The 26,356-nt window shown below is 52.7% G+C and overlaps 12 protein-coding genes across 12 annotated transcripts; 7 read left to right on the top strand and 5 right to left on the bottom strand.

The window, feature by feature from the left end:
• Nucleotides 1-44: 44 nt before the first annotated feature.
• Nucleotides 45-1,047, top strand: LAESUDRAFT_641836 (phosphatases II; the record flags this gene model as incomplete). Its single annotated transcript, XM_040903696.1, has 7 exons — nt 45-112; nt 163-270; nt 326-448; nt 504-565; nt 625-764; nt 822-937; nt 990-1,047. The coding sequence occupies 7 exons, from the start codon at nt 45-47 to the stop codon at nt 1,045-1,047; spliced, it is 675 nt and encodes a 224-aa protein (XP_040769632.1).
• Nucleotides 1,048-1,224: 177 nt separating this feature from the next.
• LAESUDRAFT_754512 (UAA transporter) lies at nt 1,225-2,524 on the bottom strand (the record flags this gene model as incomplete). Its single annotated transcript, XM_040911890.1, has 4 exons — nt 1,225-1,283; nt 1,340-1,479; nt 1,534-2,437; nt 2,488-2,524. The coding sequence occupies 4 exons, from the start codon at nt 2,522-2,524 to the stop codon at nt 1,225-1,227; spliced, it is 1,140 nt and encodes a 379-aa protein (XP_040769631.1).
• On the top strand, nt 2,525-3,881 carry LAESUDRAFT_161676 (uncharacterized protein). The gene is made up of 5 exons (XM_040901402.1): nt 2,525-2,616; nt 2,678-2,985; nt 3,044-3,632; nt 3,686-3,802; nt 3,858-3,881. Exons 2-3 carry the CDS (start codon nt 2,902-2,904, stop codon nt 3,548-3,550), a joined length of 591 nt encoding a protein of 196 aa, XP_040769630.1. The 5' UTR covers nt 2,525-2,616; nt 2,678-2,901; the 3' UTR covers nt 3,551-3,632; nt 3,686-3,802; nt 3,858-3,881.
• On the bottom strand, nt 3,862-6,811 carry LAESUDRAFT_719935 (NADPH-dependent cytochrome P450 oxidoreductase). The gene is made up of 5 exons (XM_040907722.1): nt 6,505-6,811; nt 5,873-6,440; nt 4,852-5,822; nt 3,947-4,799; nt 3,862-3,892 (listed from the first exon to the last, which is right to left on the bottom strand). The coding sequence occupies exons 1-4, from the start codon at nt 6,676-6,678 to the stop codon at nt 4,320-4,322; spliced, it is 2,193 nt and encodes a 730-aa protein (XP_040769629.1). The 5' UTR covers nt 6,679-6,811; the 3' UTR covers nt 3,862-3,892; nt 3,947-4,319.
• Nucleotides 6,812-8,703: 1,892 nt separating this feature from the next.
• Nucleotides 8,704-10,268, top strand: LAESUDRAFT_719932 (uncharacterized protein). The gene is made up of 3 exons (XM_040907721.1): nt 8,704-9,175; nt 9,228-10,162; nt 10,212-10,268. The coding sequence occupies exons 1-2, from the start codon at nt 8,737-8,739 to the stop codon at nt 9,953-9,955; spliced, it is 1,167 nt and encodes a 388-aa protein (XP_040769628.1). The 5' UTR covers nt 8,704-8,736; the 3' UTR covers nt 9,956-10,162; nt 10,212-10,268.
• Nucleotides 10,112-11,416, bottom strand: LAESUDRAFT_640702 (uncharacterized protein; the record flags this gene model as incomplete). Its single annotated transcript, XM_040903616.1, has 8 exons — nt 10,112-10,151; nt 10,201-10,292; nt 10,353-10,401; nt 10,452-10,705; nt 10,755-10,953; nt 11,068-11,142; nt 11,196-11,275; nt 11,333-11,416. The coding sequence occupies 8 exons, from the start codon at nt 11,414-11,416 to the stop codon at nt 10,112-10,114; spliced, it is 873 nt and encodes a 290-aa protein (XP_040769627.1).
• A 122-nt stretch (nt 11,417-11,538) lies between these two features.
• LAESUDRAFT_733863 (HIT-like protein) lies at nt 11,539-12,290 on the top strand (the record flags this gene model as incomplete). Its single annotated transcript, XM_040910457.1, has 4 exons — nt 11,539-11,686; nt 11,765-11,899; nt 11,979-12,040; nt 12,105-12,290. 4 exons carry the CDS (start codon nt 11,539-11,541, stop codon nt 12,288-12,290), a joined length of 531 nt encoding a protein of 176 aa, XP_040769626.1.
• Nucleotides 12,291-12,549: 259 nt separating this feature from the next.
• Nucleotides 12,550-14,819, top strand: LAESUDRAFT_719929 (uncharacterized protein). The gene is made up of 5 exons (XM_040907720.1): nt 12,550-12,703; nt 12,758-13,011; nt 13,068-13,127; nt 13,188-13,312; nt 13,367-14,819. The coding sequence occupies exons 1-5, from the start codon at nt 12,611-12,613 to the stop codon at nt 14,617-14,619; spliced, it is 1,785 nt and encodes a 594-aa protein (XP_040769625.1). The 5' UTR covers nt 12,550-12,610; the 3' UTR covers nt 14,620-14,819.
• Nucleotides 14,820-14,925: 106 nt separating this feature from the next.
• LAESUDRAFT_776211 (uncharacterized protein) lies at nt 14,926-19,007 on the top strand (the record flags this gene model as incomplete). Its single annotated transcript, XM_040913829.1, has 7 exons — nt 14,926-17,007; nt 17,065-17,220; nt 17,275-17,938; nt 17,991-18,138; nt 18,191-18,307; nt 18,360-18,473; nt 18,530-19,007. The coding sequence occupies 7 exons, from the start codon at nt 14,926-14,928 to the stop codon at nt 18,651-18,653; spliced, it is 3,405 nt and encodes a 1,134-aa protein (XP_040769624.1). The 3' UTR covers nt 18,654-19,007.
• On the bottom strand, nt 18,360-23,428 carry LAESUDRAFT_746751 (uncharacterized protein). Its single transcript, XM_040911436.1, has 16 exons — nt 23,111-23,428; nt 22,788-23,059; nt 22,252-22,737; nt 22,081-22,195; nt 21,688-22,026; nt 21,481-21,626; nt 21,016-21,429; nt 20,485-20,965; nt 20,314-20,433; nt 20,115-20,268; nt 19,769-20,058; nt 19,463-19,714; nt 19,300-19,408; nt 19,063-19,246; nt 18,530-19,005; nt 18,360-18,473 (listed from the first exon to the last, which is right to left on the bottom strand). The coding sequence occupies exons 1-15, from the start codon at nt 23,309-23,311 to the stop codon at nt 18,807-18,809; spliced, it is 3,762 nt and encodes a 1,253-aa protein (XP_040769623.1). The 5' UTR covers nt 23,312-23,428; the 3' UTR covers nt 18,360-18,473; nt 18,530-18,806.
• Nucleotides 23,429-23,716: 288 nt separating this feature from the next.
• Nucleotides 23,717-25,338, bottom strand: LAESUDRAFT_641455 (ERG4/ERG24 ergosterol biosynthesis protein; the record flags this gene model as incomplete). Its single annotated transcript, XM_040903662.1, has 7 exons — nt 23,717-23,783; nt 23,834-23,968; nt 24,027-24,108; nt 24,167-24,407; nt 24,462-24,671; nt 24,723-24,937; nt 24,990-25,338. Coding segments are annotated over 7 exons (1,299 nt in total), but the record flags the coding sequence as incomplete, so codon positions are not given.
• Nucleotides 25,339-25,549: 211 nt separating this feature from the next.
• On the top strand, nt 25,550-26,259 carry LAESUDRAFT_754502 (uncharacterized protein; the record flags this gene model as incomplete). The annotated part of the gene is made up of 4 exons (XM_040911889.1): nt 25,550-25,885; nt 25,934-26,069; nt 26,123-26,164; nt 26,213-26,259. 4 exons carry the CDS (start codon nt 25,550-25,552, stop codon nt 26,257-26,259), a joined length of 561 nt encoding a protein of 186 aa, XP_040769621.1.
• Nucleotides 26,260-26,356: the final 97 nt, after the last annotated feature.

The raw sequence follows: 26,356 nt of genomic DNA, 5'->3' as shown, positions 1-26,356 counted from the left end.
GCTGCTTGGACAGTTCAAGGCATTATTGGGCTCCCAGGTGAACCATGGCGATGAGCATGTCTGACGAAGAACTGCGAGACCTTGTGCAGGGCCCAGGAGACATCGAGTGGACGTACGTGTGCTCCATCAGGCTCCCTTGTCTCTGTTATTGATCGGCCGCAGATATGAAATGAGGCGACAATGTCAACAGATCCTCCCAGGCCTCCTTCTGGGGCCATTGCAAGCTTCAAAGTCGCTGGAAACTCTGAAGTCTCTGGGCGTCACCCATATGTGCGTGGCGTTTTCAGTACAGGGCGTGTGGCGTTCAACATAACCCCGCACGTAGTGTGTGCATACGTGACGCGAAGGAAGCGTTCTCCGTCCGGCCGCGATTCCCCGAGGTTTTTACCTATATGACGCTTGATGTGCAAGATAGCGATGAGCAAAACCTCATCCGCCTGTTCCCTCCGTACGTCTAGCATCTCAATGTTAGTTTCCGTCTGCGTTGACGGTTTGGTTTGAAGTGCGAGGAAATTCATTGACGATGCCATCACTCAGGGCGGCTGCGTGCTAGTGCATTGCAACGGTACGTTCTCCGATCTGTCGCCTGTAGCAACCGCCATTCATGTGCTACCCCCCTGCTAGGCGGCATCAGCTTGTCTCCTTCCTTCGTGGTGATGTATGTCATGCAACAGTACAACCTCAGCTGGGAAGAGGCGTTGCACTTGGTGCAGAATCGACGATATTGTATCTCGCCTAATGGAGGCTTCATGGCCCAGATCAAGGTCAGCCCCCACTTCAACGAGTGGCGAAGCAGTCCTAATCGCTAATCGGAACGACAGGAATATGAGTCCATATACAAAGCCCACAACGCAGTCGCTTCGTTCCCGCCTACAGTGCAATCAGCAGCTGTCAGACGGAAGCGATCAGACTCGGATGATGATGAGGAAGAAGACAGGTCAGCACAATCTGCACAACGTGATTTTGGGAAATTCACGAGTTTTCAATAGAGAGGAAGAGCGTAAACGACCCTTGATGGATCCTGATGTAGAGATGGAGTCGCGATGATTCACTTTTTTTCGCCACCCTTCCACATTTATTGGTCTCATGGAGTCCATCATGGTCCTTCTAGTTTCCCTACTGCTGTGCGTACCAATACTCTCTATCCCAATTTGTTGTATATATCGTATGGCATTAGTGGATGTCATGTAATCACTGACGTGTGTGTGGAGCCGGTAGATGGTATCACAACGACTTCAGCTTAGCCTTCTCCTTCTCCTGAATCACTCGTTTCGCGTGGACATCTGCAGACGCACTATTCAGCATGCTAGGAAGAAATGGATACCATGCAACTTCTCACCTTTCCGTTTGACCCATGCCTCAACAGAGATACCCGCGAAGACGACCGAGGCTCCCAGCCATTGACCAGGTGTTAATGTGTGATTGTATACGACTACGGAGAGAAGCATTGTGAACAATTTGCGCGTTAACGTGATAGTCCTGTTTGCACTGTTTAGGAACACAAGAATTTAGGAGCAAATGCGACTGACTTACACCAAAGTCAACGAGCCGAAATGTTGCAAGGTCTCGAAGATAAAGAGCTGTCCGAGCGCGCCGGTGAGCGCGAACTGCGCGAGCGGCATGATCACAGACGGGTGTGTCCGGATGAATTCGAGCGCGTTGTGAAGCTCAGTCCCACTTTCCGATGGATGCAGTACAGGAATGTACGGCAGAGGCAAGACTGAGATGATCGAGGTGAGGACGGTGCAGAAGAGGTTGATCCAGAACATCATCTGCTGGCCCGTGACACGATAGCGCGCGAAGATCTCATCCTGCGTCGAGTTTGTCGCACCATCTATGGCAAGATTGATGAGAAGATATGTTATGCCAATGAGTTGGGTATATGCTGACAGTCCGCCGTTCCCGTTCGCTTTGGCCTTGCCCGGCTTCTCGTGCCCGAAGCCCATGAACATGGTAATGCCCAGCGTCACCAGCCCAACGACAAGGTATTTGTATGGCGCGAAGCGGCGGCGATACAGGAGGACGTTCATGATCATGACCGGCACAAGCTTGCATGATTTCCCCAGGACCATTGTAGGGTATGTGATGTAGGACAGGGCGGCGAAACCGAACGGCGCAGCAGATGTGATGAACACAGAGCATTGCAGGTATTGAAGCAGAAGGGATTTTGTAGAAAACCGTTCATCTGCCCTGTGATGAGAAGAGTGATGATGGCCATGTGAGTGCCCGTTTGTCTTCGCATCGCCGTTTATTGCTTTAGCAGGCTGTCGCTGCTCGAGACCCAGCATCTGCCTCATTGGTTGCGAGGACGGTTGGCGAACAAATAAATATAGGAACGCCGACACGGCACTGAGAGCACTCTGACATGTGCCCAGGAATAGTGGTGAACGGAACTTGTCGCTCGATGCGTCGTCAAAAGATTGGAATGGCACGGACACTGCCAGAGCATTAGTCAGCGACGTCTAATTTGTTGTTGAGAAGACATACGTCTTTCTTGAGCTATAGCCCATAGCTTCACCAGCATGTTAGATAGCTTCAAGTGGGAAGCCGTAGTGATTTACCGACCAGAAACATCGAGTAGACTCCAAATACACATACTGCGAGTCTGAAGCTTGAGTGAGTGCCTGCATGCATATACCGTCAAAACATTTTGCACACCTCACGAACGTCATTTTAGCGAGGGCTTACGGTGTGGAAGTGATGATTGCAAGGAAAGTCAAGAGCTGTGTAGGCAGTTCACGCGTCGACGTGTCGCGTCGATCATGCGATGATGAAAACGTGGGCGAATCAAATCCTTGATCAATCCTCCAACCTTTGGTCTCGAGTCTCGACAGTGCCTTCATCGTCTCAGACGGTCTATAGTTTCCTCAACTACTTCGCTGCGATTATAAGGCTCTGAGGATGGAAGACGAGGTCATTTGGCAAGATGACCCAAAAGTATTGCAGGAGTCAGAGTGGTCGAGGTTGTCTTCGAACTTCACGACTGTATGTCAGCTGCCTACCATTCTCAGCGACTGAGCCCTCAGCCAGAGGTAATTCAAAGGCCGGGTACCGCGAGGGAATCACGGCTGGCAAGGAATCTGCCCTGCAGCAGGGATTTAACGAAGGATTTGCCGAAGTTGGTGTACCGCTCGGCAGAGAGATAGGGATCCTCCGGGGGATGGCATCTGCACTGCTTTCGTATCTCACCGCTGCAGGAGACAAGGTGCAGAACCAGACAGTTGTGGACGAAGCACGAAACATCGTGTCTCAACTGAGCGCTGTACGCTTCTCTGACATCGCGCCTCCCGATCTCGAGGCCGAACGCCATGCGCGGGACCACCTCGAGGCCGCTGCCCCCGAAACTATCGAGGAGATGGAGGTGGAAATGAATGAGGAGCTGAAGGAGAAGCAGGATCTGGAGAGCTTGGAAGACATGTTGGTGCGGATGAGTGCTGGTGGATCTGCACCTGCACCTGCGCGGAAACCTAGTGTAGACGACGTGCGGCGGCTGAAGGAACGGCTGTTAGCCCTCTCTGAGGAAGTAGGACTCTCATTGCAATGGAGTTGACGCTATTGGAGGCACCCAGGGTCTCGCAAGATCTGAGCACTTCCTGCGGCTCATCGAGACGCATTGCAGCGTCGGAACACAGGTACGCATCCCCGAAGTCGAAGTCCTGCAAATTATGTTGATACCGGTTTGCAGAATTTGTCACGTCTCGAGGGCCCGACAGCTCAAGATCGACCTGCCTGGTGCTGACCGCCCATAAAAAATGCAGCGAGGGAAATTATTCAATTTCATTAAACGTGGTTCATGCGTTAGGTTCCCTTTACTTATAAAGGGCATGGATCATGGTGAATTAGTTTTTCCTCGTTAGGGAGGGCCGTCTAACGTTCGCGGCGCTTGCGCTCCAGGTACGTCCTTCCCTGTGTGTGCCACACATGCCCTTGGACAATGGACGTCGGCAGCAGGTGCTCACGAACTCCAAACGAGTTTGCCACAACAAAAGTTGCCATCAAGCATGCGCTGTTCAAATATCGAACTATGATGAACTCCAGCTTCTTGAGGAAACCACTATTGCCACTATGGCTGCCTCGTATCATACCCAGGATCGACAATGTACGCATACTACAGACGCAGCTATGCACATTCTATTCCACACGAGATAAATACATCTAATGCCGGAAGGACTATCCATGTCTACCAGCAAGCGAAGCCATGCAGATCCGCATATAAAGTCGATCGATAGCCATTGTAAGAAAACGGAAGCATCTTCAGCGTATGCAAAAGAGACATCTAGTGAGCCAATTAGTCGCAAGAGATCAATGTCGCTGCACGATCAGCTCCAGACATCCGAGAGCATGCGGCTCCTCTCCTTGAGCAGCTTCACCTCCGCCGCACCCTCCACCTCTGCCGACCCGCCCTTCGCCTCTCCCAGAATCTTACACAGCGTCTCCTCCACGGCCTTGCTCATGCTCTTCGCATCGCCGCAGATGTACACGTATCCCTTCCCGTTGAGGATAGCGTCCGCAACTTGCTCGTGGTCCTCCCACAGCAGGTCCTGCACATAAATTTTGCTTCCGTCCGGCTTGTATGGTGGCTTGCGGGAGAACGCGCAGCGCATCGTAAACTTGCCATGCAGTTCCTTCGCGTACTCCGGCCACTCCTCCTTGTAGAGGAAGTCCAAATCCGAACGTCTGCAGCCGTAGTAAAGCCGAATCATGCCCCAGTCCGCGAGACCCTCCACGCCGTTCTTCTCAATCGTGCGTCGGGCCATCGCAACACGCTCTTGCACGAAGCCGCGGAAAGGAGCAACACCCTATTTGCCTGATTGAGGCGCCGAACGAAATGACGAACAAGATCAAACTCACCGTTCCAGGTCCAATCATGATAACGGGGCTCTTGGGGTTCGTTGGAAGCCTGAACGTTGACCGTCTGACGTGGATAGGTGCCTTGTAGATCGAATCCTGCCTGTACACGCCACGCGGTCCCTCGATCGCGTACTTCGGCGGCAACACCAATGCAGCCTTCTCGCTCTCAGCGTCCGCAATCACAGCGGGATTCTCGCCGGCCGCAGCGAACTTGAGGTTGAGGATGAAGTTGGAACCCACACCGTGAACCCATCTGGTCTTGACCTTCTCGTTCGCGATAGATTCGTATGCGAGGACGACAACCGTGACGTGGATCGAGTTGGGGTAGAGCTTGGGGCTGGAGGATATAGAGTAGTACCGAGGCTGAAGTCGGGGGATCGATGAGACTATAATGTCAAACGGAATCGCCCAAGCGGTGGTGCTCTCAGGGGTAGGCTCGGCGTAGATGTCGTTGCCAGCAGCTAACTGCAGGATCTCGCCGAGCTTGAGGGAACCGTTCGTCACAATGTGCGCGTATTCTTCTTTGTTCGTATTTAGATTCTTCAAGAAAGCCTCCGCCTCGGGCGTTGGTGCGAACTTGGACATGACACCGAGAATCTGACGACCTGCGACGGCGCTGATGTCGATGTAATGACGAAGTACCGTGATGTATGTCGTAGGCACAGGGAATGGAACCTTTGCGAGCGCCGGATCGAGGGACTCGATGTTGATCACCTTGTCCTTCTTCTCGTGCAGACCAAGAGCGCACAGCAGCCGTTGAACCTCGGTTTCTGCGTTTGAAGGCCAAACACCGACATGATCGCCATGCTGATAAGTGATTCCAGAACCCTCCGTGTTAAACTCCATATGAATGCAGTTGCGGTCTGTTCCATGCTGGAATAACTCCCGCGCGACCGTGATTGGCGCAGGGTATGGATTCTTTGCGTCGTGGATGCCTTTCGAACGAGTCAAGGCGCGTGCAGATAGCTCACCTATGCGATATCAGGAAAACTTGAAAGAGAGATAGAGCGACGAAACTTACCAAGATACACCTTCTCAGGCGGGTGCTCGTCCACTTCCGTGACAACGAAATCGGGTGTATCGCCGCCCTGGCCTTCCTCGACGCCCATGGCCTTCGCAAATGCTTCCCACATGCTGTCCTTCCATTCAAGGTAGTCTTCCTCCATGCTCTTATCGTCATCACCCTCCCCACGCTCTCCGATGCGGACCGCGCCCATCTTTTGCAGATCCCGGTCAACGTTCCGCGAAATCAGATTGTAGTGCTCGTACGTCCTGTTTCCGAGCCCGAAGACGATATATTTGAGCCCGGAGAGCTTGTGCTCGCCATTGCCAAATTCGAAGGACTCATCAGACAGGTTCTGGCAAAGCGTCACCGCGTTATCCGTCGGCTCGCCCTCTCCGTAAGTTGCCATCACAAAGACGACGCAGCAATCTTCGGGGACCTCGTCCAAGTTCTCGAAGTCGTACTCTTCCGGGTCGCATACGAGCGAGGCTAGTCCAAACTTCGATTTGGCTTCCTTTGCAAGGCGAATTGCGTACTCCTCGGCGGTGCCAGTTTGTGATCCGTAGAATATGACGATGCGCTTTTTCTGAGTAGGCAAAGTGTTAGTCACGTTTCAGTCGTGGTAGATAACATCCTATCTCTCAACTCACCCCATCCTTCATCTTCGCCACGAAATCTCGAGGGTTACCGGAGCCGGCATTAGCCTTCGGTGTTGCAACTGGTGCAGCCTTGGGCTTCGCAGCGAACAACTGTTCCTTGAAGAGATAGACCGCGGCAAGAACGAGGCCGACGGTGAGAATGAGAACGTCCGTAGACGACGCCATGATTGACCACAGCAGTCGGAAGACGCGACCGCAAGGAATGGGACGCCGACGGGGTTGACGTGGTATAAGTTAGAGGACAAGTTGTGTGTCGAGCTGCATCACTCTGTTTGATTTAAATGTCACATCACTGCCGCCTGGCGGCGCTTGACAGGTCATGTTGTCCTCGTAAGATCTGTCTCCTGTGAATTTTTGCTTCCACGTTCGTCCGCTTCCTTGCCACCTTCGAGTGGGGCTCGGTGAGTCCGGACATAGAAGGGTTCCTAGAGTCCCTTGATCCTATTTCAAGAGTCCTTTCAAACTCTCAGCTGATGTCAACTCTTGTTGCTTGGACAAGCGATAGTAGCTGCGACACGCGTGCGATTTGGAAGAAGCGGGGTCCGAGGGCATCACCTCTCTGTCTCCGTTTGGAAGCACTGATACTCATTCACACACGGGAGACGTGGACCCATTGTGACGATTCAATCGGTGATAGAACCGTCCGCGGTATCATGCCGATATAAAGTTCCAGCACACCAAGCCGGATTTGCAATGCACATTACAGGGTGAAAAAGTGGTGAGACATGGCAGGTAAGTACACTCCCCTATAGAAACCTGCGATGCTCGATCGCTCTTGAAGAGGATTCACCACTTCCAGGAATCATTTTTTTGCAAATAAAGACACCGTTCTCGAGCGATCTATACCTTCTCCCCCGACCTTGTATCTCCACAAACGACGTGCGCATCGAGCAGGGCCTGCAGCGCATCGCGACAATCACTTAGGGTAATTGGGACTCGCGTTGCCTGCTCCGATGCCGACGAGCGGTCTGTTACCACGTGGTTGATCTGCATACAATGTGTCGTAAGTGACACGTAAAAAGAACCTGATCATACCGATGGCCGTGTTCCGCACCTGCGTCACATAAGTTCTATATAGTCATCATGCGAATGCGTATGAAGACGAACTGATCACACAGTGCCTCAGCTCGGATTGTGCGCAGCCCCTCGAGGACGTTGACGATGCTCTTAGATTTCGGTCCCACGGAGTGCCACGCAGGTTCGTCCAGTCCAATTAGAATAGGAATCATCCGAAGCAGAGATCGGATGCACGTCTCGGAATTGCGTCACTACATGAACATCGTTGGGTCGCAAGCGGCTCAGCTGACGAGCCGAGCTTCCTAAGCTTCCACACAATATTGACACAGATAGTCATGACACCCGATTTCAGGCCCAGGAGTGATGACGCGGTTTACGCCGTATCTTGTCCCTTCGCGAAGCCGGCCATACTATAAGAGATTCGGTCCATGAAGATCGCGCGGTGGTACCTTTCTGTGATGATTTCCGACAGTTTCCGACAGATCGTTCAAACGGGTGTGCTTGACACGTATACTGGACCGCACGAGTTATTCACTACCGCTATATGGATGAAGTTTATTTGACTTTTGAGGCGAGTGAGTAGTCTCTGAATGACATGTGACACTTGAAGGGTCCAGCATTTTGTCGGATAATCAGATAGTACAAGGCAGAGGTTGAAAGACACACCAATCACACCAGGTTGTTCCTTCGGTCGATGTCCAGGTGCTCGAGTGTCGTCACGCGAAGGTCCACACTATGCTGTTCAGTTTACAATAACTACACAATTTGAACAAGCATACCTGGTCTTTAAGTCTACTGCTTTGCCACACATGTTCGTACCTGGCAGTAATGACCGTAAATTTCTTTAAGACCCATTTGGTTATCCGGAAGTGTATGATAGCAATCTATGTCAACGCCAACGCCTAGACGGAGACAAGCTTACCCATTGCAGCTGTGTGGCGATTGCATTGCACGATCCGGCCGTCCGTCGTGCAGACTAAGAAAGGTATATATGCAGCCCTTCGAGCTATCCTTTAGACCACTCACAATATGGGAGTGATCACGCACCTTCATAGCTAGACCATGTGTGTAAAATTAACGACAAGCTTCGAGTTGAATCACCGCGTTTTACATCGACGCGTCTGGTCACGTGGGGCGCGCCATCAATGCCCGAGTCCATCCCGACTCCGAGCCCACTACCAGCGACTACAGCCAGCGGCAGGTGAAATGTTCCGGACGGCACTTGCAACACCAGCTTCTCTGTGCTCTGTCTGCACTCCCTCGTCGCGATCAATCCGCCTAACACGGCATACAGTTCATCTCTGTTATCGTAGGGTCAGGCACATTTCGTCCGACCCTCATCCGCGCCCATCTACGAATGATGGCCAGTCCGATCCACAGCCGCATACCCATCCGATAGATGTCCAACAAAGCACTACGCGCCAGTATGAAACCACTACCAGCGGTGGACCCGCCGTCGACCATTTGCAGGACATAAAGGAACGTTTGCGTGGATGGTCAGAAAACGCGGCTACTTTGCTACGCCAGCACATAGATGAATATACTGCCGCTGTTGCTGTCACCTTCTCTCAACTGGGAAGAGAACTCAATAAGGTCACTGGATACGGAGAGATCGAAGCGTTGAAGAGGAAGGTGGTCGAGCAAGGTGCGTCAATGCACGCTCCTGACCGGCCTTACCTAACAGTCTGCGCATGCAGAGGCACGCATCGAGGATGTGAGGAGGGCAGCACGAGAAGCGAAGGAGGCCTATGACAAAGCGGTGCTGCAGCGGGCAGTCTCTCAGCGCGAGGTCAACGACCTCTTGCAGCGCAAGTCGAGCTGGACAGACGAGGACGTGATTCGCTTCACCGACCTTGTACGCAAGGAGCACCTTCGCGAGCAAGAGGAAACTTATGCAAAAAATGCTGCTATCGATGCCGAGAGCGCGGTCGAGAGCGAGTTCAGTGAACTCCTCCGAGTCATCCTTAATCGCTATCACGAAGAACAAGCGTGGTCTGACAAAATCCGGAGCGCATCGACATACGGTTCCCTCGCTGTGGTGGGGGTGAATACGATCGTCTTCCTTCTGGCAATCATACTGGTTGAGCCGTGGAAGCGGAGGAGGTTGGCGCAGACGTTTGAGCGGAAAGTTGAGCAGATGTCTACGGAGAACTCGGAAGCGCTTGACAAGGCAGCGACAGAGTTGACGGATCGTCTAGATGGACAGGCTCAACTGCTGTCACAACTCGTGGAGGCCGTCCACTACTCGATCAGGGTCCCGGACAGCAAACGGGAAATACTGGAACAAACGCAGGCCGTTACTTCTACTGTACCCGAACATGTGTTACCAGTGCTCAAGTCAAATAGAGAACTTGTACTGGCTCTCGCGACTAGTGCAACGATAGCGGGTATTGTAGGATGGCTAGCCCGGAGTTGGTGGGAATAAGTGGTGATCTACAATAGGACTCTCTCGTAAATTGGATACATTCCCTGGCCAGGGCATTAGGCGGAGTCCGCTACTAGGATGACATTGAAGCGACCTATTCAACTGCGTAGATGAAATTCATCCATGGCGCGATGACTCTCAAAGCGCATTGCTTGATTAATATGCATTCAAGCTCCGGTATATGCGACAATGAACTCTAGTTTTCCGGTGAGCCTGAATTCACTGCTCGAAGTGAAACGTCTCACCTTTCTTGCAGAAATTCGCCTTGTGACTCGTTCATGGGGCACTGTGTCCATGTCTCGACGTTCCATTTACACCATCCCCAGCCATCCTTGATCTGGTCCCAATTATCGCATTAGATATACAGTGGTCAGACAGGTACGCTCGGAGAACGTACGTCAGGCTTCTTGTGAGGGGCGATGACGACCAACCATCGGCATTTGGTGCTGTAAGAATCGATGAAATATGCGCTCACGCGATGTGTCTGTCTACGGACCTCAACTCCCATAATAGTGCAAAAAGTTCGGACGGTGTTTCAATCAGATGCAGGGCAAAGGAGCAGATCACCATATCTATGTATAGCGTGTCGTCTCCTTCCGCAGCGTAATGCACGTCCTCATTCCCATTGCTTTGCTCGTCACTGGAGGTATTCGAGGAGCAGACGACGGGCAACGCTCCTTCAGCGATCTGTCGGAAGGAGAGCGGAGAGCAATGGAGGGAAGCGCGAGCGTGATACGCTTCCGCTGTAAACTGTTGGCATTGTCAGTAGGAACCTACTACACCAACGGCACGTACGCACTGGATCTGCTGCGAGGACGGTTGGCCTAGGAAGCTGTGAACTGACAGTGACTGGTCGAAGCTCCCTTGCTCGCAATTTTCGAAGTGCGGACACTCGCTCCTTTCCTTCGCCCATATCGTCTATTAAGGTGTGCTTCGTTTCAATGGCGGTTGTTTGGCTCAATTGCCACCATTCTAATACCGACAGGGTAACTTCACCACTGAGTATATGCGTCAGATGATGTACACTAGGAACTAGCGACAGGGTAACCGTACCTGCCTTCCTGTAGAAACTCATTCAGCATGTTCTAAGTGGAACTGACAAAGTAGAAGACTCACCGCATGCCATATCAAAGACTACAAGCTTTTCTGGGTGCGATCTAGGGTCGTTCGACTCTGTTGCCCACCACCTATAGACATTCGTCGATACCGTTCCAGAACGTGGCATGCACAATACACTCACCTATTCAGCCATGAGAATATACAACTGCGCACGCCAGGGAAATGTGGGTTGCGATATGTTGCGCCCACCTTTTTGTAGTACTGTTCAGTAGCCGTAGTTCAGAACCACCATCGCATTCTGATGAACATCAGGCTCACCTGCTCTACACCGTGTTCGGAATAGTTATCTCGCATAGAACCCTTCAGAATCCCCGATGTCGCCTCTCGGCTGCCGCGAGACATGATGCGTCGGGAGCCGTAGTGGAAGTCAGTGTTAACGTTCGACCGAGATCGCGGAGCGTCGTCATCATAAATAGACTTAACCCTTACTACTATGGCCTCCTTCCCCAGTACGATTTGCAACCATGACTTCCTTCATGATCAAAGCTCACGAGGGTCTTCCGCTCCCACAATCATGGAACACGGTGCCTGACTGCCCTTTCTGCCGTATAATTCGGGGAGAGACCCCTGCCTTTCGGGTGTATGAGGACGACAAGATCATTGCGATTCTAGGTACGTTGACATCCTTGCTTGAAAGTTCTGTTCCACATTTCAACGTTCATCGCCAGGGTACTAACGGAACCTCTGAAGATATTGCTCCACTGCGCTCCGGCCACACCTTGGTGATTCCGAAGATTCATATCCCTCGCGTCTCAGAACTACCGCCCGAGTTCGCAGCAGCAGTGGGTGCTGGTGTTACTAGAGTTGCAAATGCTATTGCACAAGGTACAACAACCATCATGCACCCTTTCCGAACCTGTATCCATTGGTGTTCCGAGTGTTCCCCGTGCTGACACTGCTTCAGCTCTACAGAACACGGCATTGAACATCGTCTGCAATCAGGAGTATGCTCAGGCAGTGCCACATGTGAGTGCAACTTGTTCCGGCGCGTCGTGCTTGTTTGCCGAGTGCAGTGCACGTCTCAATCTAGGTTCATTATCACATCATTCCCGCTCCGAAGGCTGGAGAGCTATCGTCGGACATAGTGGAGAAGGTCGATCACGTAACGGGCACGCTCAGTGAAAAGGAGATGCTCAAGAAGGAGTTTGAATACCGACATGAAATGAACGATGACGAGGGTCAACAGCTAGCAGAGAGAATCCGTGCACGTCTCTAGCCAACGTCTCGTCCACTATAACCAGTGGCTCACGCCAGTGCCCGTGCTGGTGCAAACAAATCAATCATGGCCGCGGAGGCAACAGTCGGTCTCGAGGGTGTTGACATCTTTATCGCGTAGTAGCAACAAGGAATTGTAGGAGGCGTCTGTACATTTGTCATGTTGTAATCATGAAGTTTAGAAGTCTGTTGAAATGTTACATTAGAACGTCGCTAAGCAGATAAGCTATATCACGCAGTAACCGGGTAAACCAAGTCTCAGCCTTTGGACTTGACTTCCACATCGATCCGGTTTACCTTGGCCATTATGTTCTGATAGTGATGGGGTTTTTCTCTTCGAGGAAGGCCGACCATTTGGAGACCAACCTTCCGGCGGATGAGAACGCCGTCATACGCGTTATTCGTTCGAAATTCGTGAGTCTGGTCCCTGAATTACTCACCTTCTACGACTCACCGGCATCCCGAAAGTATGGCAAGGGCAAGGGGAAAGAGCGTGATACCGACGGCCGCTCCGTGTTCTATTCCATCTCGTCACCGTCCCTCTCTTCACGCTACATTCATTCTGGAGAAAAGCAATCCTTTACACCGGCTCGTCGCTCCAGAGCGCCCATCTCCCCTCAAGAACCGCCATTGATCGGCACTTCGAGCTCTACAACCCTTACACAATATGCGGAGATTACAGTTGAACCGAGTGGCAATCGTGCTTCGGCGGATGCTCTCACGTCAGTCCCCTTCACTAACTATGTTTAGGCTGAATATCGAGTCTGAGAGCCCGCAGGATCACGCTAGCGCAGAGGTTGAACGAGTTGGCCACAGCCAACTCGGAAGGTCTCCTCAGGTGTGTTTGACTTAGCAACGCCCGTGGGCGAGTGGATTCACGCGTTTCAATTGATTCAAGCGATGACGAATACCGGCTGCTACGCCAGAACCTCTTTGAACGTTTCGCCAGCGGTTCACCCGTGCCCATAGAGGCACCTCTCGTGCCGTTGTCTGGTATTGGGCACGTCAACGGCGATAACAGGAGTAAGTGACCTAGCAACCGTCGTCTGCCCGTAACACCGCTCAATCTAAGCAAAGCATCATTATCGTCCACGCATGACCGCCAGCTCTCGTCATCATGTCATGTTCAGTCTTCACGGGCATCGTCAGTGCAGTCAAGAAAGTCTATGTCCTCATCAATCACCAGCATGCTTCGTCGTACAGCTAGTAAACGAGCAGCACCGATACCCAGCGAGTTCGGGAGTAGCGACACTGGTAGCGTCTTTTCGAATGGCTCAAGCATTGAACGTGGCAGCATTCTTCCTCGTTCGCTTTCCAATCCGACGAACGACCGATTTACGCGGGACGATCGTTCTCGCTCGCAGTACTTCCACCCTCTCGGTACCTCTATGTCTGAATACTCTGGGTCTAGCGTACGTTCAGTCAGTCGTCGACGGAAACGGTCCGGCTCGTCTGCGCCCCCGTCTTCATTCCCGGGCATCCCTCCCTCTAACTCATATGATGGTCATGCTCAACTAACGAATCCTCTTCCGAACGACGACGACGTCGTCTCCGCTAAGGATCTGCGACGTCATGTTGAATTGGTCGAAGCCGAAGGCAGACGACTTCTTGACGGTTTCAATGGCCTAGAATTAAGCACGCTCACTCGGCGCCAACGGCGACCACTCTCACGACCTCCCCTCCCCCTCAGCGCCCCGCTTGATGCCGCGCTCATGAACACGCCTGATCGACGGTCACTGTCGTTGCAAAGCGGCGGCGATGTCGATGCAATGTCCTATACGTCCGGTGGATCGGGTCGAACAAATATATCTGCCAAACGTTCAGCCTCCAGTCCCCGGAAAATTCCCATCTCAGCACCGAACAGTACGCTAGTCGTTCAGCCTCGAGCGATGAGTCGAAAGGGCTCAGTCTCTTCGATGTCTTCTCGTGGACGGACAGGGATGGGCGGCCCGTCCAGTCTTTCCAATCTTTCAGGTCCCTTCACCAGCTCTTCGAGTATAAATCTTACCAAGAGCTCCGGGCATTTGCCTCTGGCGACTGTAAATGAGGCAGAGTCCCCTTTTCACGGGCACCACGCATCGGAGACGGTTGACTCCTTGCTCACCGGGACGACTCCAAGCGATGGGGTGTCTCGAGCAGGGAGTTCGCGCAGTGGCAAGGCAAGGGGGCCTGCGGACATCGAGGACGAGGAGATACGCGCGATGGAGGTCGAGCTAGGGGACATTAGGCGACGAAAGGCGGAAGTGACTGCACGATACGAGGCACGCCTTGAATACCTGCGCGCGAGATTGAAGGGTGCAGAACTCCGTGAAAAGGTGATGCGGAAATGACTAACTGACCGACTGGCTTGTGGGTACACCTGCCAAATGACTGCGATCATGTACATGCTGACGCCGATATCCGCTCCTTACGATGATTCTATGCCTGGATACTGGTTCTTGTACACTGTTACCCGACTGTTTACTACTACTACCATTACGCCTGCAAATAATAGCTCTTTTGAATACAATCTCGTCTTGGTCCCGTGACCGCTTGAAGTCAAGACAAGAACCAGTTAAGGCGAGGTTCGATTGTGCTCCAGCGTTCCTCCGTCTTTCTTGCCGTTGTTTGTGACGACGTGCTCGAATTCACTGATAATGTCGAGCCTTCCACCTGGACCTGATGAGCCCGATGGCAACCACTCCCCTGCCATCACATCGACGACATCCAGCTTCATGGGCCGCCCGCCCCTCCATCGCAGCGTAAGTCGCGGCTCGCAGTGGTCTGCTGCTGAAACTCCCCGCCATCACCTTCAAGGGACGTCCTACTTTCCCGAGCCAGTCAGCGCCACTCCCCCCACCCATCGGCGCAGTACTCAAGCATTGAGGAACGCCTCAGCAGGCTCGAGGCGACAGCGTCCTGCTCGAAGCACGAGCATGACGAGTTCACACGCGACGACGCTCAGCGAGGAGAATGAGGAAGAGAACGACAACAGCAGCAGCAGCACAAGCAGTGACCACATTCTTGAGGAAGAGGCTGACGCCGAAGTTGCGGCCGACGCGGAGGACGAGCATGAGCACGAAGAAGACCTGATTACGCTTAAGGACCGACAATCGCTCATCAACGTCGAGCACCCATTCGGGCTGCCGATCTGGAAGCCTGCATTGTATAAGAAGTCGCGCTCGGTGACGCGGTACGCGGACCAGGCGCTGCACTCAGTGCCGTCCGCACAGGCAGAACGCCATTTGCTTCCGGGCAACATCCTGTGGACGGTCGCGTTCGGCTGGTGGCTCGCACTCTGCTGCCTCGTAGTTGCGGCCATGCTATACGTCGTGCCCAATGGAGGACGGCAGTACGCGACGCTCATGTTCGGCCTCGGGTGGTACATCGCATGGCCGTTTGGCAAGTACGTCGAGGGCGACCCCGGAAGTACTCACACAGATGACGAGGAGCGCGCGTCTGATGCTAATGCAGAGCACCCGGACGGGTCTGAGGCAGGAGATGAGCAAGCACAATCGTCAAGTGAAGCGGACACTGACTCCACACCGCGAGGAGACGCCTCTGAGGCGAGCCATGACACAATCACGCCGGGCGTATTGGAACCGTCAACAGGATATTCAACAATTAGACCCCATGCAGCGCGGCGCCTGCAGGCAGGCTCTTGGAATGAGGTGCCAGTGCCGGCCCCAACGGCTACGACAGCCTTGCTTACCGGGACAATGGCTACAGCGGCGGGGACGACTCCTCAGTTGCGGCCGTCCAAGTCTTACGGTGCTACGGAGTTCATGCCCATCGCTCCTCCACAGTCATATTCGATCGGGGCGCAAGAAGGCAAACACAGCGATCTGCTCGGGAAGGCAGTCTTCCGGCTGCTGTTCATCCTCATCATCGCTCCTCTCATGTTTGTGGTCTCCGTGATATGCTGGGCCCTCATTTTCACCATTCCTATGGCACGACTCAACTGGGCTCTGATGAGATACCTCATCGAACAGCCAACACACATCCGTTTCTGTGCTGCGCCGGTCGTTGCGGTTGCTGGGCATCAATCCGGCACGTCGGAGGAGCAAGGCGAGGAGGTTGGTGCGCCTCGAGAAGCGCCTGTCTCGTTCAAGCCTGCGAGATTGGCTGCTGGGCAAACCGCGCCCTTCGGTTCACCCACATCCACTGTCTTGTTGTGTACGTACAAGGCGTTTGGGTGGAAGTATTACAAATACACCGTCGGCGGTGTCAACATAATCTTCGTGAACCTGATGGCCATCGTGTTTTTCGTCATCCTCGACTGGTTCGTGCTCGTGCCTCTGATTGAGCGCAAACAGAATGCTGGAGATCACGTCCCTGGCATCCTTGTATTTCTAACGTCGCGTGCGCTGATATTCATCATGAGTCTGGCCAGTGTCATCCCGCTGTCATATTTCATTGGTATGGCGGTGGCTTCCATCTCGGCGCAATCCTCCATCGGAATGGGTGCAGTCATTAATGCGACCTTTGGCTCGGTCATCGAAGTGATCCTATATGGCATTGCTCTGACACAAGGTAAAGGCCACTTGGTCGAGGGCTCCATCGTCGGAAGTTTACTGGCCGGTGTGCTGCTGATGCCCGGAGTGAGCATGTGTAGTGGCGCCGTTAGGACGAAAGAACAGAAGTTCAACGCCAAGAGTGCTGGAGTTACCAGCATGTTGTTAATTATGGCTTTCATCGGAACGCTTGCGCCGACATTGTTTTACCAGATTTATGGCGGTGTGCGTATTATTTCCTCGCGTCATTGATATATGCGCTGATCTCGAGCCTTCCTGTAGTTCCAACTGGTCTGCGACGGATGCCCTTCCATAAATGCAAGCACTCCTTGGACGTGCCAGCATTGTTACTACAAGCATCCTGATCCTGTCGACGATCCTTTTTATCAGTCAACGGTAAAGACATTCATGTTCTTCTGTGCTGTCGTTTTGTTGCTGGTAGGTCCTACGGCATCCTTTCTTACGCTTTGCTAACCCCCACATTGACTGCAGTCCTATCTCATTGGTCTGTGGTTCTCACTGCGTACGCACGCCAGCCAGATTTGGCAGAACCCACAACAACTCCTCCACGCCATGGAGATGTCCACACAGGCCGGCCTGAACAGGGTGTCCCTCTACCAACGACTCGTTCCTGGTGCTCATTCGTCCTCTCAGCATCTATCGCATCCCTTGCAGCACAAGCAGAGCGCTGTCAGTGCATCGGCAGAGAGTATGATCCATTCAGGTGGCCAGACGCCGACCAATCCAAGCACCTCATTGAGTCCTAATGCTCATGCTCCTGTTACCGCTCCTCAAAGCCAGCCTTCGTCATCTACGACCGGGAAACGGATCTCATATGCTAATCCGCCAGTTTTGCAGGGTGGTCTGTCGCCGTTCATAGAGAGCGTCGACCATGCGATGAAGGACACTGGTCTTCACCCCACGTCGTTACCTGAGAATATGACAACAGACGATTTTACGAGGGCGGTGGCGGTTGCGACCGTTAGCGCCCTGAGGCATCAGCAGAAATATGCTCGTTCGCCCGCGAGAATGCGAGCATCAGCTGCGGAACTGGAGGGAGCTGGTGCACATGGCGGACATGATGCGCCATCTTGGAGTCGAACGACAAGCGCTAGCGTACTGTTGGCCTGCACTGCATTGTATGCCATCATTGCAGGTATGTTATATCCATTCCTGACGTTGTACTCGTCGCTGATCCTCCTCTACAGAACTACTTGTCAATGTGGTTGACGTCGTACTCGAGGGTTCTGGTATCGAGGAGAAATTCTTGGGAGTGACGCTGTTTGCATTGGTTCCCAACACAACCGAGTTTATGAACGCGATCTCATTCGCTATGAATGGCAACATTGCTCTTAGGTAGGGGTTCTCTCATGATTCGTCGTGAACTAAGGATTAACATGCGTATCAGCATGGAGATAGGTTCAGCGTATGCCTTGCAGGTCTGTCTGCTTCAAATCCCTGCAATGGTAGCATTTTCCGCATGGTATGCGCCTGAGAAGATGGGATCCGTTGCGGATACTTTCACGTATGAACCCTGCTTTGATTATGCAGAATTTTTGCTCATGTCCTCCACTCAGGTTGATCTTCCCTCGATGGGATGTTGTCGTGATCATTCTGTCTGTCTTCTTATTGACCTACACATATATCGAAGCGAAAAGCAACTATCATCGCGGTAGCATCTTGATTCTGAGGTGCGTGTTATCCCCAGTGCTCCTATTCACTGACAAATAATGACCACTTCGTGTAGTTACCTTGTCTTAATCTCCGGATTCTATTTCGCTCCAAAGGACTTCGATGACCAGCGAGACGAACGAGTCTTGATTCCGTACTCCTACATTGTATCTATCGCATCCCATTTTCTCTCGTCATAGCATCGGTTACAACATACTCGCTTTCTATCACCGCCTATTTATCTCGTCGTCCATGTTTTCATATAAGTACAACAATGTCCCTTCCTTATCGCCAGTCATGACCAATGTTTCGTCATCCACATTGGATATTTTGGAGTGTAGGTGGCTGCTGAATCAGTGTAGGCTCTGTAGTTTCTCCAATATATCTTCCACTTCGGCTTGTGACATCTTGACACGCTCTACTTCAATTTCGCCTTGGAGGTATGTGGAAGGGTTAGATAACAAAAGGAACTGCTCCAGGAAGTCCCCATCGAGGAATCCAAATGCTGACTCTGCCTCGCTGTGCCCTTTGGAGTTAGCAGGAGCTCTGTACCTGCATGATATAGAGATTAGACAGGCGTTTCTCGCTGCATGATGCTGTTTGACTCACTTCGTGTGAGATACACCACCCGGTCCAACGATTTCTTTTGCCATATTGTGCTGCAGCGTAGTCATATGCAATGAGATCTCATTGCTCATCTCGAGAATCACGCCTATACGACCGGTTGACGTGAAGAAGATATGCCTAGGCTCCACAACTTGAGCACCCAAGGCATCCGCAGAGCCGAAACCACCTAGATACTAGTGATCGCATCAAATGAGGATGAACATGACGACAGTGAGTTACCTGGTATAATCTTGTTCACCACATCGCCTAGATAGAAGCTACCATTCCGTTCCAAAGTAGCACGATTACCAGAACGCTGGAGGGAGAACGTGAACAAATTGCAGTCGCTCTATGGTAGACGTAAATCAGCACAGAGACTCCCGGGATTTTACACATCACACACATTAGCACCAATCACACCGTTGTCGCCCATCGCTTCTACAGCCACGGGCCACAAGGGGGCATAATCTCTCGCGACGGTATTTATTTGCGAGTCGATCACCGTCAGAACAGACACCGAGCTGATAGCGTCACCGACAATGAGCTTGTTGCCCTTCGCCGCCAGACTCATGACGATGTAGTTGTGATTCCATTCAGCGATTTTCTTCAGCTGGAAGGAAGATGCCTCGCTTCGTTCAAGCCTGAACAACAAAACCTGGCGATGTTATTCATGAGTAATGCAGTCGTTCTCTGCTGTCAGCAGACCTACCGAGCTGTTCACGGCTGCTGCAACCATATCCTGCACGTTGACCAGCTGATAAATACAGCCATTGACAGGCATGGACACGACCAAGTCCAACGCAGACTGAACCGGCTTCGTAGACAACCTGCCTGTGACGAGGGAAAATAGAAGGATACGGCCATGAGAGGGCTCAGGTTCACCAGGTTGTAATCGGACAGTCCCGATGCAGAAGGATGGACTGAGAAGATCGTGTCCTCCGGGCAAGGCCAGGACCGAGGAGATCTCTTCACCGGGCTCGCAAGTAAAGGAAGTAAGCTCTGTGCACAAAGATGTCAGTACTGTCGTTCGATAATGCACATTACAGTAAACACACGGTTGAAGCCAGTATCTTCGAGAACCTTGAGGGAACTTGTCCTTCCGTCGAAATCACCGATTCGAGATGGCGCAGTTCGTACACATGCTACCACGACAACTTTGAGTCCCGAATGGTATGATATTCGACGCGGGTTGTCCAGCCCCAGCGGCACCTGAAAGCCATTAGTGACGGTAAATGAGACCCGGCTCACACGCACTGTCTTAATTTGCATCTTGTCTGCGCCACGAATTTTGCCTATCACCAGTGACGATGGCGTGCACAGCACCAGTGACGATGGGAATGCGGATGCATTTAGCCTAGTTGCGCAGACCGTACCCTACAGATTGATCTTTAGCACGGGAGCGTAGTAGCACGCTCTTTGACCCACTTTGACCATCACTTGCGATTGATGGAGTCGTTGCCGGTCCCAGTGCAAGACCGATGCTCTGCTCCCGCTGGCAAATATCGCCGGTTTGCCGTCCACGACACACGACGTAAACGAGACTGGACTACTCCCGAGCGCAAATACCTTCTTGTCGTGCAATTGATCATCCTTGATACTGAAAGAACATAGCGTCCCGTCTGTGAGACCGACCAATAAATGTGGGTGATACTCAGTCTCCTTGCGCGTGCGACCTGCACCGAAGTTGTGAAGTAACAGTGCGCGAGGCAGCGACGGCAAGGCGTCGCATTCGCACATTGTAGCGAGGGGAGAGTCTGCTGACTTTAATGAAAGCAGAGCGACCTTGTTAGTACCCCAGAACGAGACGGCGATGGTCATGGCATAGCTCTTTGAGGAATCAAAGGGAGAGCAAGAGACAGCGGAGATCTCAGTCGCACCACCGGCGGTATCTGTGAAATCTCTATGTCTGTGCAAGTCTCACTCAGTGCAGCCCGCGCCCGGAGGATCGCAGCGTACTTATGAACTTGAAATTCCTGTTTCTCGTTGAAGTTCAGCAGCGCGAGCTTTCCACCGCTGAGGCCGACCACGAACTGGCTGGCATTGAGATCAACTGCAACGATCGTTCGACGTTCGCGCGTAGGGTCCCAGTCGTTCGCCGCAGTTGAGAAGACGTCTCGCGCCGCATCGTACTCGAGCAGACGGACCCTCTCTGGAGTGACCTGGACAACGAGCGACGAGTTGGAATACGACGAGACCGTTCGGCCCGCGGTATTCGTCATGACCCGGCGAAGAACGTTCTTGATTGCCAGTGTTGCTGAACCCGAGATGAACCCATTGGCAGAGGCATCCGATGGTAACAGGACGTCAGAAGCGTTTAAGCTGAATGCGAACGTCTGTTCTAGCGTCGATGCCACAAGATGAGTATCAATCCTGAATATATGTCATTAATTGTACTGAGAGGCCCACTTGTCAACTGCTTACACATCCTCGAACGTCGAGCGAAGTGGCCAGGCGTTTGTGATGTTAGGTATGCCCTCAACCACAGCCTTCTCCTGAAAGTCTGCGCCCGTCTGCACAACCTTCAGTGCGCCGGCGTTCTTACCTCCAGAACAGGTGATGATTTGAGGCTGGAAATTAGCCACAGATGACTTTCAACCACATAAACTCGTTAATTAAGCTAAAGCGCACCTGCCCGCTGCCATCGATGTCCGCCAAAACTGCATCCATGACGGGTGCGATATTCTCATGGTTACTCAACACCTCGACATATGAGCCCTTTCCGGATACGATTTTACCCTCTTTGTCTTCCTTTCCAGAGGACACATCGTCATCAGCTCTCTCCTTGCCCTTACCAGACATCAGGGAAGATGGGGACACAGTCACGATCCCAGCGGGAATGGGGAGCGTCACAGAGTTCAACTCTGAGACGGGGGATGGGTGTACACGTATAATTTGCGACTCGCCAAAGTGCGACCCGACATAGACCACTTGCGAAGTGAGATATGTGAGTGTGGTAGCAGGCGAGGCCTGTGAAATAGGGGGACTAAGCATGCGGCTCAAGCCTGAGCGATTACGACTCACCTCGCCTAGGGGCACAAGAACAAGTGATGATGCTTGATCGAAGACGAGTACAGCTAGCCGACCATATTCATCACCGATCAGGTGTCGTCTCCCCCCCTCATCAACTGGACAGCATCTTTTGAACCTTTGTCAGCTCTCAGATCAACGTGCATCGCAGGGTTTGTGTCTTACGCGGTGACCTCGCTCCAGGGCCACTTCACGCCTGCCCTGGGCTTCACCTTCCTCGCTTCTCTTTCCTTCTCCTTCTCCTTCGCCTTTAGCGCCTCCTTCTGGTCCGAACTCGACATCCGCTTTGACGCCCGCCGCTGCTTGTTTTTCTTGATTTCCTGTCGCTCGCTCGATGCATACTCGAAGAACAAGATGTCCCGGCCACCGAGCACGAGGACGCCCGCATTGCCCCCCATCTCCTCTGACGAAGAACACGGTGGCACGGATACCAGTCGGGGAGGCGTTTCTGTTGTCGGAAACTTCTTTGCCGATAGGATCGTGCTGGGTAGGAGTGTAGAATAGGCTGCAGATAACTCTTTGTTTTGGATGTCTAGATCGCGAGAGAGGAGCTGCAGACGTTGCTGGTGGTCGTAATGTAATATCCCAATTGTGTACATATCTGCGCCTGTGTATAGAAATGTAAGAGATAGAATGTATAACTCGGGAATCCTGCAGCATAGGGGTCAGACCTGAGTAGCTCGAGAGCGTCATGTACGTACGAGATATCAGTGGGTATACCAGTGACCTCGCCATTTTCTAGCTGAACCAGCTTCAAGCGGCCAGTGTAGCAGCTGACGATGGCTACATGCCCGGACGGGTCTACGAAGACGTCGGTGACGAATTCCGCAGGGCGGGCGTCGCGGTCGTGCAGGTCGATCCCTTCCTTGCTGATAAGGCTTGCGGTACCGGACTCGTCGACCTCATAGGCCAGAGGGATGAGCTTTGGGTCAGGATGGTCTGTCAGGACCAACAGATTCGATTTATTCGTGTCCTTACCATACGTTGAGTACATCGCGTTGAAGCTGTAAAGAGTCATGCTCACATCGACAGGAACCGCTCGCAAGGCGACCACCCGGCCCCATATGTCCAACCCGCATTCTCTCCGTAACCCCTCAGGCTGAAGAGAGAACACCTCCAGTCGGTTAGACTTGGCGACGACCAGGTGCTCCTGATCAGGTGTTAGATTGCATTTCACTGAGTGCGAGACCGAGGACGGTTGGTGGAAGGTCGCGACGACTCTCATGGCTGAAAAGGCACGCAGGATTGAGGCACTCGTGCTCTTCCTGAAGGTTTCAGAGTTTCGTAAGTAGCAGCCAGAGCCTTACACACCACAGAATAGCGACCGCGGCCGGTAGGAAGTGGTGAGAACGAGTATACATACGGTCACCTGACCTGACCTAGTACGGTCATGGAGGGTCATGGACGCGCTCTGGCGAGGACAGACACCACGACTATTATGCCTAGTGTTAATGGTACTCATGATGCGAGATGACGGGGAAATTGAGGAAAGCAACAATATTGACCAAGAGACAGCCACCACTGGCAAGCAAAGTCCGCTCGAATACCGCGACGCGCCGAATCGCCATACATAGTGCTACTACAATAACTCGTCCAAACATTACACCAAATCCCGAACGAAGACGGTACATCAATAGATATAGGGAACGATGCGATATGGCACAAGCTTGGTGTACGTGTGCCAGTCTTCCCCATACCTGCGGAAAGGTCAGCTGAATTATTAGGAAACGCCGGCCGATACACTCACTTTTTCTCGCAGTTCTCATCGTCACGCATCTGTCTGTGGATCAGCAGCACGGCGAAGTACATCACATAGAAGTATGTGATGGGAGTCTCGAACCCGGTCGGGAGCGACCACGCAAGAGCCATGATGAGGTCGCCACTGCAGCATGAACCTCAGTGGGTCTGATCTTCGCTCAGGTCCGCCATGTGGCACTTACAGGTAATTGGGGTGGCGAGAGAGCCCCCACCATCCGGAAATGATCAGTGCCGAGCCACGCGCGGTGGTGATGTACTTCAGATCTGTGCACGAGCGAACAGGTGAGACGACGTCAGAGTGTCGGTCAGCAACGGCACGCACTCTTCGGGTTCTTGCCGTTGCGGAAGTCGTTCTTCTCGCCGTTCGCGCCACGGAAGATCCAGTAGCCAAGCACATTGACCGCGACAATCGCAGCGGTCCATACAGGCCCAAGCTCAATCTGCTTGAATACGAGGTAGCGTGCTTGCAATGAGTATACGAATGGCACCCAAGTGAGGTCACCAATAGCCAGCATGAACCCAAAGCCGTCGGTGGTGATGTCCATAGTGGTGAGAATTGCAGGCTAGATGTTCATAAGAAACTCGTAACAATTGTCAAAGCTACAATTGGCACACACCTCATAGTAGAGCGAATCTGCAACGTACCAGAAGTGGAACAAGAACACCAATGCCATCGAATCCGTGGGCACTCCTCCACGGCGAACAGCCTGTTCACACGCCATACTGATATCGATCAGCACCCACAGGATCAGACCGGGGCGAAGCTCATTGAACGATTTGACGTCAAAGTTTCCGATAGATGGATTGAGCTCTCTGCCTATGAAGAACTTTACGACCTGATAAGCGACCACTTGTGAGACAAGTGGCAGATGACGTACGTCGTATATAGGGTTACCGCTGTTACCTCCGAGGGCGAGCAGAGCACCAGGACGGAACGAGGCAGCATAGCACAACACGGCCTGTACGACAGCCACGAGGACGGAGGCCGTAACCAGGCCAATCCACTTGTCGTAGATGAATGTGAAAGACTCGATTCCGTATTGCCAGATGTACCCGAAGGTAAGACCCAAGGCGAGAAGGAATGTTGTGAATGCTGGGAACACAGTTAAGACACTCAGCAGCAGCCTCACAGTGCTGTGCCATACCGTTGACCTTGTACTGTTTCTTCTGGCCGTTGCGCATTTGCACGCCTTCAACCCAATCTCCGGGCAAAATGAACCATGCTGCAACGCAGAATGCGTACCAACCGAGGTACATCGACATGGCCTCGGTGTCCCAGAGCCCCTTCCACCATGCCGGGTCGCTTAGTGCGTCGATAATGGCAGGTAGTGCTATGGGAGGCGGACAGCCCCCAGTTTCTTCCGAGCATCCATAGTAGATAGCATACGTCGTGGCTGGCACAGACAGAGTCACAAAGAGAGCCCCGGGAGGGCCCAAAAATTCATAGCTTCTCGTTCGAGGGTTCAACTCTTTCGTAGTGGTCGTCGACATCGCAGAGTGGGGGTGATGAAAGTGCGTGGCAAAAGAGAACGATGTGGATTCCACGCTGCCGCGTGTCTCTCAGGAGTGTGACGGTCACATAGAGGAACGCGTGACGTATCGCGTTTCAGCGCGACAATGACGCGCCGCTCACGCGTCGGACGGTTCAAACCCTTGCGACTTTACGCAACCTGTTCGTGTTGAGACAGCTTCAACTTGACATTGCATGTATAGCAAAAGAGAAACTGCTGGAGTTCGTGATGCCTCCCCGGATGTTCCTCCACCGCCCTCGCCTACCGCACTCTCGGAGTCATCACGCGCTAGTACCGCGTCTTGGGAGCCCCCAATAGACGGTTCACTCTTCGAGGAAGCTGCTGAAGACGGTCCTCGGTCAGGGCCATTTTCTGATAACGATATGGACATGGAGGGAGCTCCTGCTATTGCTGAGGACCATGCAAGACCAAATGCCAGGAAGGAAAAAGCTGCCTTCAACGCGACGCGAGAACCTGGCAAATCGCATCTGCCATTCTCGAGAGTGCAGAAAATCCTGAAGGCAGACAAGGTGAATCGCGCGCTGTGTCGGTGATATCATGCTCAGTGCGTTCAATAGGAATTGCCTCTCGTGCAAAGAGAAGCGGTCTGGCTTATCTCAGTAGCGACGGAAGAGTTTATCAAGCGTATGGCAGAAGCAGTTGAACGTATGGCAGCTCGAGAGAGACGGACAACAGCGCAACAACGAGACGTCGGTATGTATGATCTCGTCAGTGCACAGCTTTCCCCTCTCTCATGCGCCATTCAGCCTTGCTCGTGCAGAGAGCAGACGAATATGCTTTCCTGGAGGGTATGCTCCTCATTCAGGCAATGAAATCTCCATCTCACTGTTCCATAGGACTTATCGAGGAGCAGTCTGTACGACGCAAACCAGTAGCACCATAGGAGAAGGATGTCCAAAAGGGTACGAGAAGCCTGTCATGGGATCTTTGAATAACTTCATCGCCGGCCACAAGGTGTAAACCGGCGAACACTCAATAAC

The sequence above is a fragment of the Laetiporus sulphureus genome, assembly GCF_001632365.1.
Source record: "Laetiporus sulphureus 93-53 unplaced genomic scaffold LAESUscaffold_2, whole genome shotgun sequence".
Classification (NCBI taxonomy): Eukaryota; Fungi; Basidiomycota; class Agaricomycetes; order Polyporales; family Laetiporaceae; genus Laetiporus; species Laetiporus sulphureus.
Note: the sequence above shows the minus strand (reverse complement) of the source record. Positions and strands in the feature narration are given on the sequence as shown.